The sequence below is a fragment of the Thunnus albacares genome, chromosome 16 (assembly GCF_914725855.1).
Source record: "Thunnus albacares chromosome 16, fThuAlb1.1, whole genome shotgun sequence".
Lineage (NCBI taxonomy): Eukaryota > Metazoa > Chordata > Actinopteri > Scombriformes > Scombridae > Thunnus > Thunnus albacares.
Genome location: NC_058121.1, coordinates 2047466 through 2064358, shown reverse-complemented (window position 1 = coordinate 2064358; position 16893 = coordinate 2047466). Strand labels below are relative to the sequence as shown.

Sequence of the window (16893 nt, the reverse complement as noted above, 5' to 3'; positions counted from 1 at the left end):
AAGGCGAGGCGAGCTGAGAGGATGTGCAGGCTGCAGGGGGAGTGAAGCAGTGGAGCAGAGAGATGGCCTGACACCACGCAGCTTTCAGGGCACGTGTTCGTCTGATTCTGCCCGAGGACAGACACTCTTCAGTGAAGATGTGAACCAACCACAGTAATCCCACATTGGACACACAAAGAGAATCGGGGAAGAGTCTGTGTGTGTGTATGTATGTGTGTGTGTGTGTATTTTCAAGGCTTCCCCGCCTCCTCCTGTTTACACAAGAGTGCAGGGGGTCATGGAGTTTTTGCGGTTTTACTCAAGCTTAAAATTATTACGACAAGGGGGCAGATGAGAACCTGATCCTGTTTAAGAAGAAATTCAGCCTTCACGCGTCAGAATATGACAACGCCCTGGCCCCAAAACTGATCAACATACACCTCATGTTTTGGCAGTTTTGCATTGCAAAAACCTTTCAGACAACTGTATCCCAAGTTGATGAAACACAGATATGTATCCAAGTTTTAAAACAAGGAAAGTAGCCAGGACTCATTCCTCCTATCTTAAATCTAAAACTTTAGCCACATTTGCCAACTGACAAACATCTCTATTTCACTGACAGACAACTCCAAAACAGAAGAGACCTCAGCTGAGCTACACTGAAATAACCTGCTTGAGGGTTGTTACTGCTTGGACATGATGGCTTCTAGTGTCATCTCTGCTCTCATTATGTATACATTCCACCTTCATCAATAACAATCTGAGTTTTCTGATAACGTTAATCTTCAACAGAGGCCAGAAATATGAACAAAGCAGCCCATGTGGTGCTGCACATAAGAGCCAACAAATTAAATAACAGACAGAAAGCTTAACTGTGCAGTGATCTGTGAAGAGCCGAACATGCGGCTGCAGCGCTCCACGCTGTGAACTCCCATCAGTCACGAGCAGCAACATAACATTTCAAATGCACGAATGCTGACACAGCTGTAGGCAGGGCAGCTTGCTTGTTGAAGCCACAGTCTCACAAAACGGAAGGTCGTGAGTGTGATCAGAACAGCCAATTTGTCCAGAAAAAAACATGGTGGTTTTAACTACAGTAATTACTGTACTACTGGTGCTTTCAGAATAGGTCTGGGGCTCAACAGACTTATCCAAACCAAATTGAGTATTGAATATGCTCATGTTTATCAAACCCAAATTCTTTCAAATTCCTTTTGAAATCCTAATAGGTTTCATTTTCAACATTTGCAAGTAACTTAAGTTAGAAATACCAACAATCCCAAGATTTAATTCAGATCTGTTATCACTTGTTGTTGGCTGAGATTTTAGTGGCAGTGTAATTAATATTCACAACTTGTAGCTACAACCTGAAAATAAGATTATCAGCAGAGGATATTAAATTTTGATAAAATATATCTGACACATAATAGGTGTAGCCAACTAACTTTGCAGACCTCATTTTTCACTGACTACTTGCTCCAAATACTGAAGTTCTCGATGCACAAGTTGAGAGGCTTAAATAATGATATCATCTGCATATACTGTAAGTTTAACTGGGAGATTCTCCTGAAACTGATCACCACTCTACTGGTCCAAACAATCCACCAGCAATCATAGAGTGTTGTTAGAGACTGATGTTCTGTTTGCTAAAAAACAATATTTGGCTAAGTATAGAAACCAGCTTGCAGAGAGCACATCAACAAGGCGGCAGCAAAAAGTTTGAATCTACCGGTTATGGAGTTAACATAAGCTACGGTTGATATAATCTCCGGCTGGTGATGTTTGCAGTTTTACCTGGTGGAAAGTCAGCCTCACAAATGTAAACAAACCGGCGTGTGTGGATGAATATGTGGGTGATTCGCTGCTACAAGCGGCTAGTTCCTGTGTTTACTTTCATTCAGACTCAAACTTTTCAAATAATTCATATAAACTCTATGTACTCCTGACAGTAGAATAAGCCACTATAAACCTAACCTAAAGGCCCAGTCACGCAAAATATTAAAAAATACTGTGAAATTTTTGGTCATACTGTCCAGCAATAAAACAAACTAATAAAAAACTAATTTGTCATTTCATCTTTTGTGGGTATTTTTTAATCCCTTTATGCCTTATGTAATGCATAACAGTGAATCAGTTCATTGCACTGAACAATATCTTACTCATTTCTGATTTTACATATATTGAAATTGTAAAAGATTATTTACACCTGAGAAGATTAGCAGGGATAATCACTAAGACTCATATGTAGAGCTATGATGTGACCAAACAGGAAGTGGGATTCATTTTTTATTGATCCCTGCTGGACCAGTTTAACAAGCACAGAAAGCTCTGACACATTACTTTTAAGCCAGAAATGATTATCATGGCATTGACATGTTATCCAAACTCCTAGATAATATCACAAAATCAATATGAAATCAAAGTAAACAGCCAACTCCATATTTTATGTTTATAGGCACATACACTAATCAAAATAAAAGTGGCTGAAATATGATCCAGTCTAACAGGAGGCATCTGAAGAGTCACACTATAAACATAACAATAAAACAGAAACTCTGACAAAAACGAAAAAAGCTTCATTTTTGATTATATAGCTCAGAGTCTAGTCTTTATTATATTGTTTCTCATGCTGAAGAGAAGACAAAAGCAACGGATATTCTCTGATAGTAGGAAAATAAGCCTGCATATCATATCATATCACCGACTATGCTGTGTGCAGACGAAACCCAAACATTGTAAAGGAGACAGGAAACTTTCATGTTTAGCACAAACACTTCAGTATCATCCTTAGCTCCTGTAAAACCAAAAGTACAAGCAGCCGGTAGCCGGTAGCCGGTGGCGCAAGGATCAGAAACAAAGTGTCCTCATGATGTTCCTGAGACCACAGAATTGTTATGCAAGAGAGCAGAAGAGAGCGGTGCTCCGAAACAAAATAATAGTCAAGGAGAGAGAAAGAGTGAAAGAGAACATTTTTGACAGCAATTAGAATGAAAAGAGGAGAGAGGGGTGAATCAGCAGGGAGAAGGTGACGTGAGGTACCTCTTGAAAAGAGGCTGTTGTGACTGGAGTGGAAAACGTCATTCCACCATTTTGGACCCAGGAGGGAAACTAAAATGCTTATTGATATGCCGGTCTTTATGTGTGTTGTGCCTATGCTGTCAATTCAAAGCAAAAAATGGAGGAGGAGGAAAGACTGGAGGACATGTGTTGCATTGCTGAGTGTGTGCGAAGGAAAGTGAAAGCAGTGGCCGTCTAATCCCTGCGTGTGAGACTCTGTCTTGCTCTTTGTAGGTGTATTTCTATTATTGCTGATTTCTTTTCCGTTTCATAATTCCAAAGCTTATTTATGCACTGAAATTCTTAACTGCATTAAAAGATTTTTAGTCTTTACTCAATGTTCAATGCTAACTAGGCCATATCACTCCCTGGATTTTTCTTCAGAACAACAAATACCTCAATTAAATGAAGGGATTTGGCTGTACGAGCATAGTAAACATATAATTATGAGTCTGCTGGGAGTCTGGGACATATTGGCAGCATTTTGCATATTTTTGCAGACTTCTGCAAAACACTTTCAAATTCAGCAAATTAATTCTGCCCATTTAAGGCTGAATGATTCTAGTAAAATATGTAAGTGAGATTTTTCTGACTAATATTGTAATTTAAATTGTGATTACTATATTTGAAGTAAATGTGCCCATATTGGTTGCCTACATGGTTTCAAACAAGATATGTATGTTTGTCTGTTTATTGTGTGTCTACGTAACTGGAATCAGATAACTTAATGCTTCATCATGACATTTACATGTGGCATATTATGTACTGATAATGGCTAGTTTGCCTGTTGTAGGAATAATGACATAATATTGGCTTTGGACAAGTGTAGTCCAAGTCTAAACATATTTAAATACAGAAGAGAACTCACAGATTCTAGTAACTAAATTAATGAGACAAGATGTGTCAGACTGAGTACAGCAAGTGACAATGATTGATCAAATCACATCGTACTTTTATTTTGGAGTAATTAATCAGAGCAGCATGTTGCAATATGAGTTTTTACAAGTTGGGAGAGAGAAATGAACAGCTCTATCATTCACAATGAGGTAGGGGAAGGGAGGAAAAACTCACTGCTGCCATGCCGGCCAAATATTTTACCCAATAGAGGTTACATGATATTAGTTTAAAGTTAGATACTGACAGAGCTGTCCATAACAGCCAACTGCTTATTTAAGTCCAGACGGCTACTTTACTATATTCATTTTTGATTCTAATAAAAATTGCTTTGATGAACGCTGCATTTTCCATACAGGCTACGCCACACCGATGTTTATGGCTTAACAATGACGGAACAAATGAATTATCTTTATTTACACTGTGCTTTTTACAGCAGAGCCATCTCTAAGACAGCACTGCACACACTTGTAAAACAGGCAATGTTGTCATGTCTTGTGTCATATGAGGAAAACGTAGGCTGTGACTCAGCCTCACACTCAGGATGATAGTGAAGATGACAATGAAGATAAAGATGACTTGAAGTTGAGTTGATTTAGTAGATTCACATGATTTGAGTCAAGGGATTCACATGTTTTCTTATTTTAGTTATTTTTGGCATAGGTTTATTATGTAAATAAATTTAGTTTAAAACCAATGCATAGGCTAGATAAGACATGGGATTAAAAACATGTTCCCCCTTAAAATACCCCCTTAAAATTTTTGTTGAATAAGAGTATTAAAACAATATGTTAACCATCATTGTGGCATGTCTTGATAACTTTACAGTGAAGGTGTCAGCAAATAAATAGAAAATAATAAATACGGTCTAATGATTCTTAATTACAAATGTTCTGATGAGTCAGGAATAGGTGTGGTTTTAAATATTAATAGCTATTTACAGACTGTGTGGGCTAAAATGCACAAGAAGCCTAATTCTCCTTTACAATAATTCACTACGTGTTTACAATCAGGTAGGCATTTCATTAAGATCAGTGTATGTTATGGAATAGCAGCATTCGAATGTGCAAGAGGTCATCGAATTTGGGCTTTAACGGCCAAAACACAGAGCCTGCTGTTGCTGTGTGTTTTTAATATATGTAGAGCACAGCGTATCTTTCCAATAAATCATTTTTGGTCGAGCATAAATAGTACTGACATTGGCATGTGGAGAGCATAATAAGCCAACACCTCACAGAATTAATGGTAATTAGCTACAGCTGAGCAATTTTACCACCACAGTTGTCATTATATTTGGCAAAATCAGTTTTCAACTAAAACTTCCAATTTCCAGTTGTAGCTCCTGCGATTTGACAATCAATCTTTCTAATTGTGATTTTGATATGAAATGATTAATTATTCAGCTGTATTTTTCTGAAAGGTAGGAATCCGGTATTACGACGCAGGGGGCTTTGGTGGTGAGGGTGTGTTGTTTGAGGTACCAGTGAGACAATGAAATATGATCCAGGAAATTTAGATGAATGCATTTAAGGACTTATCAGAAGCCAACGGGGGTTTTCCATATACTTGCTTTGATTTGATGTGTCAGCCTAGCACAGCAAGGATTTGCATCTCCATTACAACAGGGCTATCCGCTTGAAGGTGTGTCTTTAACTGGTTTGCTCAAGCCCCCAGGTGCACCAGGCTGTGACTAGTGGTCAACGGAGAGGATGTAAACCAGTAGATACATTTTTTTGAGCGTCACAACCCTGCGAAATGACTCGTTTCACTATCAGAATTTGATCCAATCGGTCTCATAACATTTGGAAAGTTTAGAAGAACCACATCAGGAATCATTTTATCCCATTCAAGTTAGCGGGGGGCTAAACTGGCAGTTAGTCGGCTCATCCCTGAATGATGATGAAGCCCATCTGACAGCTTGGAGGCAGGTTGCAGTGACGTTTGGAGGTGGGTTGCGGTGATGTTAGGCATGCTTTAACCTGACTTTGGCGTGTTTGAACAGGTAATGGAAACACAAATCAATGCGGCGTGGTTTGACTCATTGCGGCCAAAAGTACCAATGGAAAAAGGTTTCAGTTTGGAACATTCACAGGCAGGATTTCACAACTCTGGAAAGTTTTCATGGTGACAACTGTTTGATCTTTCATTGCAATGATCACAAGGTTGAATATGGTGTTCACGTTACAAAGTAATCCACTAGGAATGTGTAGTTGCATGTATGTGATTGGCTACCGCAGCGTGATGATTCTGGTTCAACTTCTTGCCACACGACCACTGTGTTTTTTTGCTGAGCCCTATGCAGTCCCTACTCCCACAGCGTAAACGCACTGTCCTCATTCAAATGAATGGGAGGACTGCCATTTTTCACGCATTGCCGGGTTTGGTGCGAATGCAGCCTTAGTAGTTCTGACAGCACAGGGAGTAGCGGCCTCCTCCACAACTACCCCGCAGGCCTTGGCACAAGCCAGTAGCACTGGGCCCTATTCCCATAGCAGCAGCAGTAACAAATGAGGCATTTAGCTACACATTATGGCTGTGTGGAGGAGGACTGAGTGCATGGAAAAGACAGAGTCCAGAGTTTGACTGTGAGCAAGAAGATAACATCCAACCACACCATCCTCCTTCTCTACATCCTGTACAGCATGCATTACGCTGTTCATCTTATCTTTTGTTTAAATATTGTACATGCACACTTTTCATCTTGTGTCCTAAAACAAGTACTTTTTTTTTCTGTCTTAAAGTAAAAGAAAGTTTTACACATCTCACCAGTCTTGAAAATGCTGGTGGCAGGGGTCAGAAGGAGAGAGACACTTTTGGGTGACTGGAAGATGAAGAGAAATGGAGAGACTGACAGAGCTATATAGCTAAAAGCTATTCAGGTTAAAACATCCTCTCCATCTTCCTGGTCACCAGTTAGTCATGATTTCCCACTTGGGGAATCTATCAGTGGCCTGCAGAGAGGAATCAGGAGCGCTCAGGTGTGATAGGCTATCGGGGCTGAACAGGCACTTCAGAATGAGAGATGTACCGCTTGGCAGAATGAGCTCAGAGCTTCATTTACCAGTATCTCGGCTGGCAGCACCAGCTTTGATGGCAGGGCCAGTGGCACTGCTAAGCTCTTTGGGTCATGGACATGATATCCTGGTGTCTGGATCAAATCTCAGTGGGCAGTATTTGATCTCCATGTGTCAAATTATCTGTTCATCAGTCTGCCTACTTAACCACCTGGCTGTCCATCAGTCTGGTTAATTCATAAATAACTTCTATTATTAATTTATTCTTAAAAGTAAATTCTACATTAGGTCTTATTTTTGTAGTCAAAATCCTATAACAATGTATCAGCCAATATTTGATATTTTTACATAAACACATAAAGTAAATAAACATTTGTGAAAAGGTTCCTCTCTTTGGTTATTGAAAACCAAGAAACGTACTGAGCTGAACATTTTGATGTTTATTTGACATTCTGTTCTAGAATTCTTGTTTCTTATTGGCCAACATGCATGCCATTAACAGTATATCTGTGATAACAGTGATCTGTGATCGGCCCATATATCTGTCCAGTTGATTATGTATTACTAAGAATTGGAAAAATGGCGACATTGTTATAACAAAGTCTGATGAGGTAAGAAATATGAGCAGTCAGACAATCAGACAGGTTGTAAACAAACACCTAGTGCAGAGAGTATGTTAGCTTCCCTGTAGCAGCTGAGTAGTGTATAACGTTTCCAGTAGCAAGTTATTTTTTTACATTAGGTAGTGCGGTAGCAAGACAAAACATCTATTATTTATTCTAGTTGGCTGATTGGGTATTCTGAGTTCATGTGCCCTTTATGATTGCTGAATATTAATTAAACGGGTGTGCGCACAATATTAATATGTACTTGACACCAGCTTTTCAAGAGGGTTCCTTTACTGTGGTGTACTTGGTGAATGATGAAGTAGTAGCAGTTGCCACTCTAATGGTAAGGGAATAGGGCTATGGAGCCCTTTATTGAATAATCAATCACTTGGACACATGCTTTGTTGTCAGTGCTGGTAATGTTCAGCTTTTGAAGCTGGCCTTGATTGTCTCACTGGGGGTACAAGAGGACTGGAGCACTTGACAGACTGTCAACACTCCTTCTAACATATGTGAAAAAGACTTGAAGGTCAGTGGCCACAAGAAGAAAAGGAAACTGTATTGTACTGGTGTTTGCAAAACCCCAGATTATGTTCACTGACATGTTCTTTAAAGGGAAGTTTTCCTACAATTTCTCTGCATGACAAAAGTATTACAGTATTAGCAAACATCACCAGATTTAAAGCAGTATAATGTGTAAAACATAACGTGTGTATATATTAACATTGTTTCTGCTATATTCACTCAGGTGTGATACTACTGCTATTCTCTGTGCCTCATTTATCACTAGAGATGCACCGATCCACTTTTTTCAGTTCTGATCCGATTCCAATACCTGAATTTGGATATCTGCTGATACCAATACTGATACCAATACCAGAGCTCTGGATTATTATTATTATTGTTGTTGTTGGTGGTGGTGGTATTATGTGTAAGGTTACATGAGGCTGTAGTAAACCACACAAGGGTTAGGTTAAGTAGGCTTCTCATACAAACAGGTGTAGGAGTACAAATTGCCATGGCAACTCCTTTAATGTTTTGAAAAACTTGAACAAATCAAGTGCACAGCAAGGCAATATCAACTGGCAAATTGACAACTCCTTCATTAGCTTTTCAAAGTGAATATTTGAAATAAAAGTGCAAGAATTGTGTAGAGAAATAAATATCACTAGCAGCTGTTATGAGTTGGGATGGCGGTGGCATGGCCGCCTCCAGCTGCAACCACGGGCTCTGCTGTCTGCAGCGGCCCGATGCCAGTGCACCTTACCCAGCCTGCCACTGAGCTGCAGGTGGGACACACTCTGCCTGCCTGCTACAAATGTCTGGATGAAATACCAGACGTCCCATTTTGTCCAGAATTGTCCTAGTTTCAAGCTGGGTGCCCCGAGTCAAAATAATAATTATATTATACTTGTTTTCAGTGCTTACATAGACATTTATCATGTTCTGTCCCACTCATTATTACCTAACCCAATATAAAAACATAAACAATGCACCACGTCTGAACTGAGCACTGATTTGTCTGTATGTGTGTCAATCAATCAATGTGTCATTGTCAAGGCCTTTGCTAACCTATGACGCTTGTGGCTTTTTCTGACCGAACCAGTCAGTATGCTAACAGTTAGCCATCATGCTGAAGAGAGAGTCTGTCTTGTCTAAAGAGCTCCGGGAGGTTTACTCCTTCCTTTGTAAAGTAACCAACAACGAAAATGCAGTGTTCTGCACACACTGACAACAGTACATTTTGAAATGATGAAAGATCATATTAAGATGGCCAAACAAGAGCAACGGGGGTTTTTACAGCCCATAAAGTTATTTATAGGCCCCGAAGAGATTTGTATCTTGCTTTGTTTAAAAAATAATAATAACAAAAAAAAACTGGCTGACAATGTGTCACAGTCGGCCATGTAGCCAGCAGCTTGCGCTCATGCACACTGACAAATACTTCGGTGGACTTTGGAAGACAAAACATCATTTTTCATCTGCTGAGGCGCTGTCCATGGTGTTGAGAGGTGCTAAGCACTGAAATAATTGTCCCCCATCCTGATGAAACGCCTATGGTGCGCGTGAATGAAAGTGCAGTACACTTAAGGGTCCTGGTTTGAATCTGGATTGGTACGTGGCTCAGTACCGATATCTGATGAATGAATTACGTCAGTATCAGCACCCGACACCAATATTGGATTAAACGGTCCATCCAACCCCATCCACTACCCAGACCTCCATAGCCCTACTACACCTCACTACATGAAGGTCACACTATTTCATGCTCTCACATTAATGTGAAATAATATTTGCTCTGGATGAAATGCAAATATTTGCTCTGGTTGAAAATCATGTGCTGCAGATATATCCAATATGAATGTACTGTAATTCCTCAGCATGTTGAGTTGGAAGAGGAGAGGGGAAGAGGAGGCATTCCAGATTTCAGTACATCACTGTCCCCGCCCGTGCCTGGATGCACCGTGACAGGCGCTCCAGTGCTCCATATCCCCTGCTGAGTTTCATATCCTATGCCCATTTTTGGCTCTTCCTTCCGGTAACAGTGAGCAGAGATGACAAGGAAAAGCCCTTTCCCACACAAGTGCCTCTGGCCTATGTTTCATTCGCAGAGGTCCGGTCACTGGCCCAAGGCAATAGAGTGATAATCCTTGGATGCCAAATCATCTTATGTAACACACATTTTTGAGTGTTTGCCACCGGGAATCATTCACAGTCGGTACAGAGGGGAGAGAGGAGACACTATTGCGTAATAACAAGCCAACTTTAAATACGTGACAGGTACAGATGAGGGAGGGAAGAGATTCTTCCATAGTCTGAACACTTTTTATTGTTGCTGCTGCTTCCACTACATTCAGCTAAAAAGGTAAAGCCAGGAACACAAAAGACAGATAATCCCACTCTTTGAGTCAGCTCCTAAATTTAGTGAAAACGCTAGGGTACGATAAGGTACAGTGAGGAAGGGTAGAATAAAATACATTTTATACCAGACACTGCACTAACTGTAGTTATTAAAATTTAACATAAACCGTACAACACAGTGAATGTGATCATCAGGGATGTGCACAGAAAAACAAAAGGTAAGCCATGATTCAAAATGGAAACAGCTGTCAAAGGCACTGCATCAGTGTACACTCATACTCCTACCACTTTAAAAACAGCCTGTTCACAGTCTCAGTATTTATCAATGAACCTCATGGGTGCTTCTACCTTCAAGCTACATTTGCTGGTAGCGATATCCAAAGTGTGCAGAAGGAAAGCAATGTCTTTCCTCTAGGTTGACTGCTTCTGGGTGGTGGTGGTGGAGGCCTCAAGGGAGTGTGGGGGGTGGGGGGGGGCTGCTGAGCAAAAGTTGGGAGACTCAGCAGCAACACATTTCTTCATTCTCTGTTTCTCTGTTTAGCTTCGTCAGGTTAGGCTAACCTATTGTTGCTCAATTAGGGGCTAACCCCCTTCTCTCTTCCAGCAGTTGTCTTGAGAAGCTGCAGCATTTATTAACTGATACACTGTAGCCTCTACAATACATTTAGTGCCAGATTGACAACTTACTGCTAACCCTTTCCTCTGCTCATGTTTACTGTCACTTTTCTTCCGCTCGCACATTTCACTCACTACGCACATTACACACTGCCCTATTCCTTTAAACAGCTATGCTACCAAGACTTCCCCAGGCAATGACACAGAGGTTGACTCATGTTTCGAAACTGCACTGCACAGAGATGCAGCCAAACGCCATTGATTACAGAATGAATGGATGTTTGGCATTATTTTTGGCATTAAAAAGAACATTTTTTGGACTGGCGGGGGTTCTTGTTGGCCTGGTGGCCCGCCAGGCCTGTACAATTATAGGGGAAACACTGGAAAGTCAGTTGTATATGCCATTGAATGTAATGTAGCTTGTCCTTAGAGGAAGTAATATCACTGCTGCACTCACACTGTAGATCTTTTAATGTGGTTGATCACAACTTTTGTTTGAGGGTTCTTTTCATAGTCAGCTAATGCCTGTTCTCCAAGAGTGCTGGTGGAAATGGGCCCGTTAAAAAAAAAAGCTAAAAATAAACAGAGCATCTCTAAAGCAAAGTTAAGTAAGACGTTAACCAACATTAGCAAGAGCTCTTATCTTCACCTTAAGAGTCAGTCTGATGATGCAAGTTATTAAGTTAGTAAAACTATCTATATTCTTCACAAATGGTCACTACACCAGCTGATTTCTGCTTTGTTGGGCTGGAAGCTGATTTATGGACATGAATTATAACTTTTTGCCCTAATATGTAATATATATTTCATTAATAATATAATTCTGAATAATCAGCTTGCAGGTCATAGGAAACTGGACGGATGACTGGATGGAATGGATGAAGAAATATTGTATTAGTACATGTTTTGAACAGCCAGACTCAGACAACTTCTGTTATGATATCCTATTGTTTTGAACATATAATAAAACACATTGAGACCTGTCACCATGACTATTATAAGAGTAACATGAGCAGCTGATCACAGGATAGGGTAGCTTTGAAAGTTTCTCATGTCAATGCTGAACTGGGACAGACTGGTGTCCAGTTACTACTGGAATGAACTGCAGAATAACTAAGTTAGAGACACTCATTTCTCTGAGACACTGACAGTCTGTGATGATTGTTTTGTGTGATTGTCTTGTATTGTGAAATGTTCAACTAACTAAATGAGTGTGTATTATTCTAATTTGTTCTATAACAGATAATGAATTGGTGATGGAACATATGCATGAAGAAAAAACTACAGTAAAGGTAGCTCAACTGATACAATAACTGACACTCAATATCAAAACTGAAAACTGGACTCACCAGTTCCAACTCAATGGCTCCAAACAAATCATGCATGCCCGGGGGGAATTAAGCACCTGTGTGTGTGTCTGCAGTATGTCTATGTGTGTGTCCTTGGAGAAAAAGAGTTGTACAGCTGTAGAGCAAACATTAAAGACCCCCTCCAATGAAAAGCAAGTCTTGTTAACATGTCCATGTGGTGTTTTTCACACGCTACAAGACATATCAGGAGCGAAATAAGCAGTCAACGCCATGGCAGAGCGTTTCCGCTTTGAAACTGCAGTGTATCAAGGACAGTCTCAAAAACACAGATTCAGTCAGGCAGCTCTTACGTCACAAATCTAAGGAACCAATAATTTATAATTAAAGATAATTATATGGACAGTCTACCTCCTGGGGTTTTTCCCCCCCAACAGCTGAGTCTGATCTGCACGGAGGAGTTGAAAAGCTGAGTCCAGCTGTTTTTGTTGCAATTATTTCCATAACTTGTAGTGACACATGTTTCCAATGTTTTTGGTTACTTGCTTCCTTAATAGGCACAGAATGTATTTATGGATGAAACTTGTAATCAGTGTAATGATTCTCTGGTGCTTCTATGTCTAGATTTTGCGATACATTGTGCAGATCCAGGTGTGTCTTTGAGTTCTGGACCTCTCAGCCACTCTGAGTCATGTCTGTAAAGACTGAGTTACCTCAACAGTTGAAAATAAATGCAGTTTAGTTGATTTACCACAGGATTTATCATTCTGCTTGATTTGCCTTTGTCAACTTGATAGGTGTTAATAGACACAGTAATAGAAACAAAAGTGTCACATTTCAAATGTATTTCCGCCTGTGTCTCTGCATATTCAGGTTTCTCAAAACCAGGATATTGGTTTAATTTGATTTCTGAAAAGGATAATGAAATTAACACGCACAAACCTGACTGGAATACTCATGTCCATGTACAGCTCTCACTGACAAGGTTTATTATCCTGCTCTATTATCATATATCCAGGGTTCGAAATAACACCCGCCAAGTGCCAAATGCAGGTAGATTTTCTGTTTGGTGAGTAAATCTCAGAAGGCTATCCGCCATACTGGCAGGTAAATGTTGTCCAAAATAGTCATGTGACAAAATATCTGTCATGATGGCTCAGTGTAGACTTGCATGAGTAATTATGTGTTTTAATCAGTGCCGCAAAACTGTAAGAGCACTCGAGACAGTCTGACAATGTGTCTACACAGACAGCGTAGCAGAGCAGCAACAGCAGCGAGTGTCCTGTCCATGTGTCTACACAGGAGATGTTCAGGTACAGTGCTGAGCGTAGGTCACCCGTGTTTTAGAAATGCTCAGAGCCCAATCACAATGACTGTAGTTACGCATGTAAAATGGAGAAAAATAGACCTGAAGCCTAAAAACTACACTTCGGGTCACAGCTATGTGCCCTGAAGCGGTGTAGACAGCTGTATTGATTATCATAGCCTATAACTGTACTCTTCTGTCAAACTAAGATCATTTTGCTTCTAATTTTGCTCAGGCCTCTTCTTAAAGTTTGTATTCAACATAATACCTTATTATCTCAATGAAATGTACTGAAACAAATGTATATGTGACACAAAAAGGAAATCCATTATTTTGGCCAGTAAAAAATATGTTTGGCCAGTGGATTTTTTCATCTACCAGCCTCCTTGGCAGTGAGTCAAAAAGTTAATTTTGGACACTGCTCTCAAACTCAATCCACTGTTTCTACTCCTGTTTCTAATGTTTTTACCCTCTTTTCTACTTGCAGCATGATCACACATTCATACAGTTCATTCATTGTTTTCTCTTTCATTTTCAACTCATACTATATATTCATAATATGCTTGGAATACAATACACATATACATGGAAATATAGTAACGTGGAAGTACCTATCAGTACTAAAGATGGGAATTAAGATTTTATTGATACCAATGCCATTATCAATTCCTGATCAGTTTTCAGTGTGGAAAATAATAGGCCTACAGAAGGTTTCAGTGTCAATTTAACTATTTTATTATCTCCACTGTTCATCAATGATCTTGCATGCTGATGAATATATGAAACATAACTGGTAGATAAGATAAATGGTCCACACCCAAAAGTTAACTGCATTAATGAATGAATGAATTAATTTGAAATTTCTTCAGTCTGTTTGAGAATAACAAAATGAGCGGGAGGTGGAGTGCTCCGCTGTGGAGAGCAGCCTCTCTGCTGCGCCGTTAGCTCTGAGGAAAGACATCGTTGTCCAAGACACTGAATGGGTGCAAAATTTTTGAGGTGAACAGACTGAGCACCAAGTTATTTTCTTCTTATTTTCTATTCTCATTTCTTTGGTGGACCAAAAGTAATAATTTACTCATTAAATCAAAAAAATATTTGCAATTGCTGCCTTTTTTTGAAGATAAATTACAAGATAGCTGACATTAGCATGTGTGCACTGTAGACAGTCCAGACGCTGCACTGCCCTCACAGCTGACTTCCACCTTTTTTGTTCCGTCAACATCACATGCCTGGACATCGATAAGAGGAACTGATAAGCTTGGACGCATAGGATTCTGTGTAATTTGAAACATTTGAACCAGAAATTTGTATTTTCATTGATAAAAGTATAAACGGTAGGTTGAACCTTCATTTGTTTTTTTTATACTTTTATTTTGTTCTATTCTTCTTTAGTGAGTGTATTTTATTGCACTTTCAAGAAGAATAAAGCTATTGTCTTTTCTTATTTAAAATATGAGTGTCCTGCTAACAATGTACCAGCCACTGAGGCCCTTAACAAGTCTTGGTTACTTACATACTTCAGTGATTTGAATATTGTCTTATTTTAGCACAGTAATCCTGCAATGCTAATATTGTTCAGTTTCAGTTTCAGCATTAACACAGGGCAACGTTAAGGGATACTCTGCTACTACTAGCAGATATGTACCTCACGTAAGACCATAACAGACAAAAGTTTTTACTTTTTATTGTATATAGCCTCAATATATAGACAGAATCTTCCACACATATCACCTTCTTGCATTATCACAATTTATATGGCTCACATTCATAATGCCTAAGTGAATGAAAACTTAACCTTGACAGTGTTGTTGCCATGTTTTATCCATTTAGTCACACAAGAACATCAGCTGTCTCATTTTAGATGAACTAAACACAGAAAAACAGTATGTTGCTTTGAAACATATGGAGTTTTGATACTGCATTGACTCACTTGTTGCTAGAAAAATAACCCATCTACTGAATGAATATCCTTGCAAATGAACACTCACAGTACTTCATTTCTGCTCCAACTGAAATACATCCTTGATAAGGCTATAGCTACACAAGCAGACGTGTCCTCAACTAAGCGCACCACGTACTCTTTACATGTCAACTAGTCTCTTTCAGCCCAAAACAAGAGCCATGCCAGTACTATTCCTGTAGAAATACTGTACAAAGAATATCGACCATTTTCTTCAGAATACTATACATATAGACATTTACATACAGAGTTCACAAGTGAGATAAGCCAGCGAACACAAACACGAGGAAGCACAGTCAAGTTACAAACTTAGTGTACGTCGAGTATCAGAAGAAATGTCGAAATGTCATTTTGAAGGAGAAAGTTCAATTGTGTGTTAAATAATTGAGGAATGTCAACAGTGAACTGAGGGTTTCAGCTGTGTTAGTCATCTCTAGCAAACTCGGTGAGAGCTACAGAACAACAGATAAATGACATTTACAAGTGAGCTTACCTGGACTCTTGAGGTTATATTTATTCTCCATATCTAGAGACGTCGAGCACTCTGTTTAATGATGAAGTGCTATTGAGTTTCTGTTGCTAACTCGCTAGCTAATTTAGCTCCCGGCTACCAATTTAACGTTAGCTTAACTCAGCAACCCGGCTAGCTTGGTTCGTTCCTCAAATATGAGCAGGACAGCTGAAACCGTGAGTCGTCCACTCTCCCCGGTGCTCCGGAAAGAAGCTCAGATGGAGATGAAACTATTTATGGCCTGTTTCTCAAGTTATCTACTGTTTCGGTTTTCAAACTGTTTGTTAGACGCTTGATGTCCGCGTGACGTCGTTTGTGGAAACGTAAACAGGAAGTGATTGACTGACTGCTGACTGGCTGGTTGGTTTGTTTTCTTCTTCTGAGACGGCGCATGCGCATTATTGCAAAAAAACGTTTCCGCATTGGTCTGCTTCTTTTATATGCAATTTAAAATAATGAAAAACTGGTATTCAGCTGCTCAAATCTGAAAACAATGAAATAGGTTGAGTCTTAAAATGAATAATATTTATTTAATAATTCTTTGATTTACTCCAAATGTTGGTTTATATGGGAAATCTCTCAAAGGAATATCTGACATTGTAATCATAATGGGTAAATTATTCATATTCAAATAAATAATAAATAATACATTTAATGTCGACTGCACTTTTTATTAATAGTGAAACTCAAATTGCTACAGTATTAAAGGACCAATGTGTAAGATTTAGTGGCATCTAGTGGAACAGACTTGGCAGAAATGGAATATAATATTTATAA

At 39.4% G+C, this 16893-nt stretch overlaps 1 protein-coding gene across 1 annotated transcript in view; it reads right to left on the bottom strand.

Annotated features, from left to right (window-relative positions):
• Positions 1 to 16474, bottom strand: part of ube2j1 (ubiquitin-conjugating enzyme E2, J1) — a 47925-nt gene extending 31451 nt beyond the window's left edge. The window contains exon 1 of the mRNA XM_044377159.1: positions 16099 to 16474. Coding sequence (XP_044233094.1) covers positions 16099 to 16129 — 31 coding nt within the window. The 5' untranslated portion in view covers positions 16130 to 16474. The remainder of the gene's footprint in view (positions 1 to 16098) is intronic.
• Between the last annotated feature and the right edge of the window lie 419 nt (positions 16475 to 16893).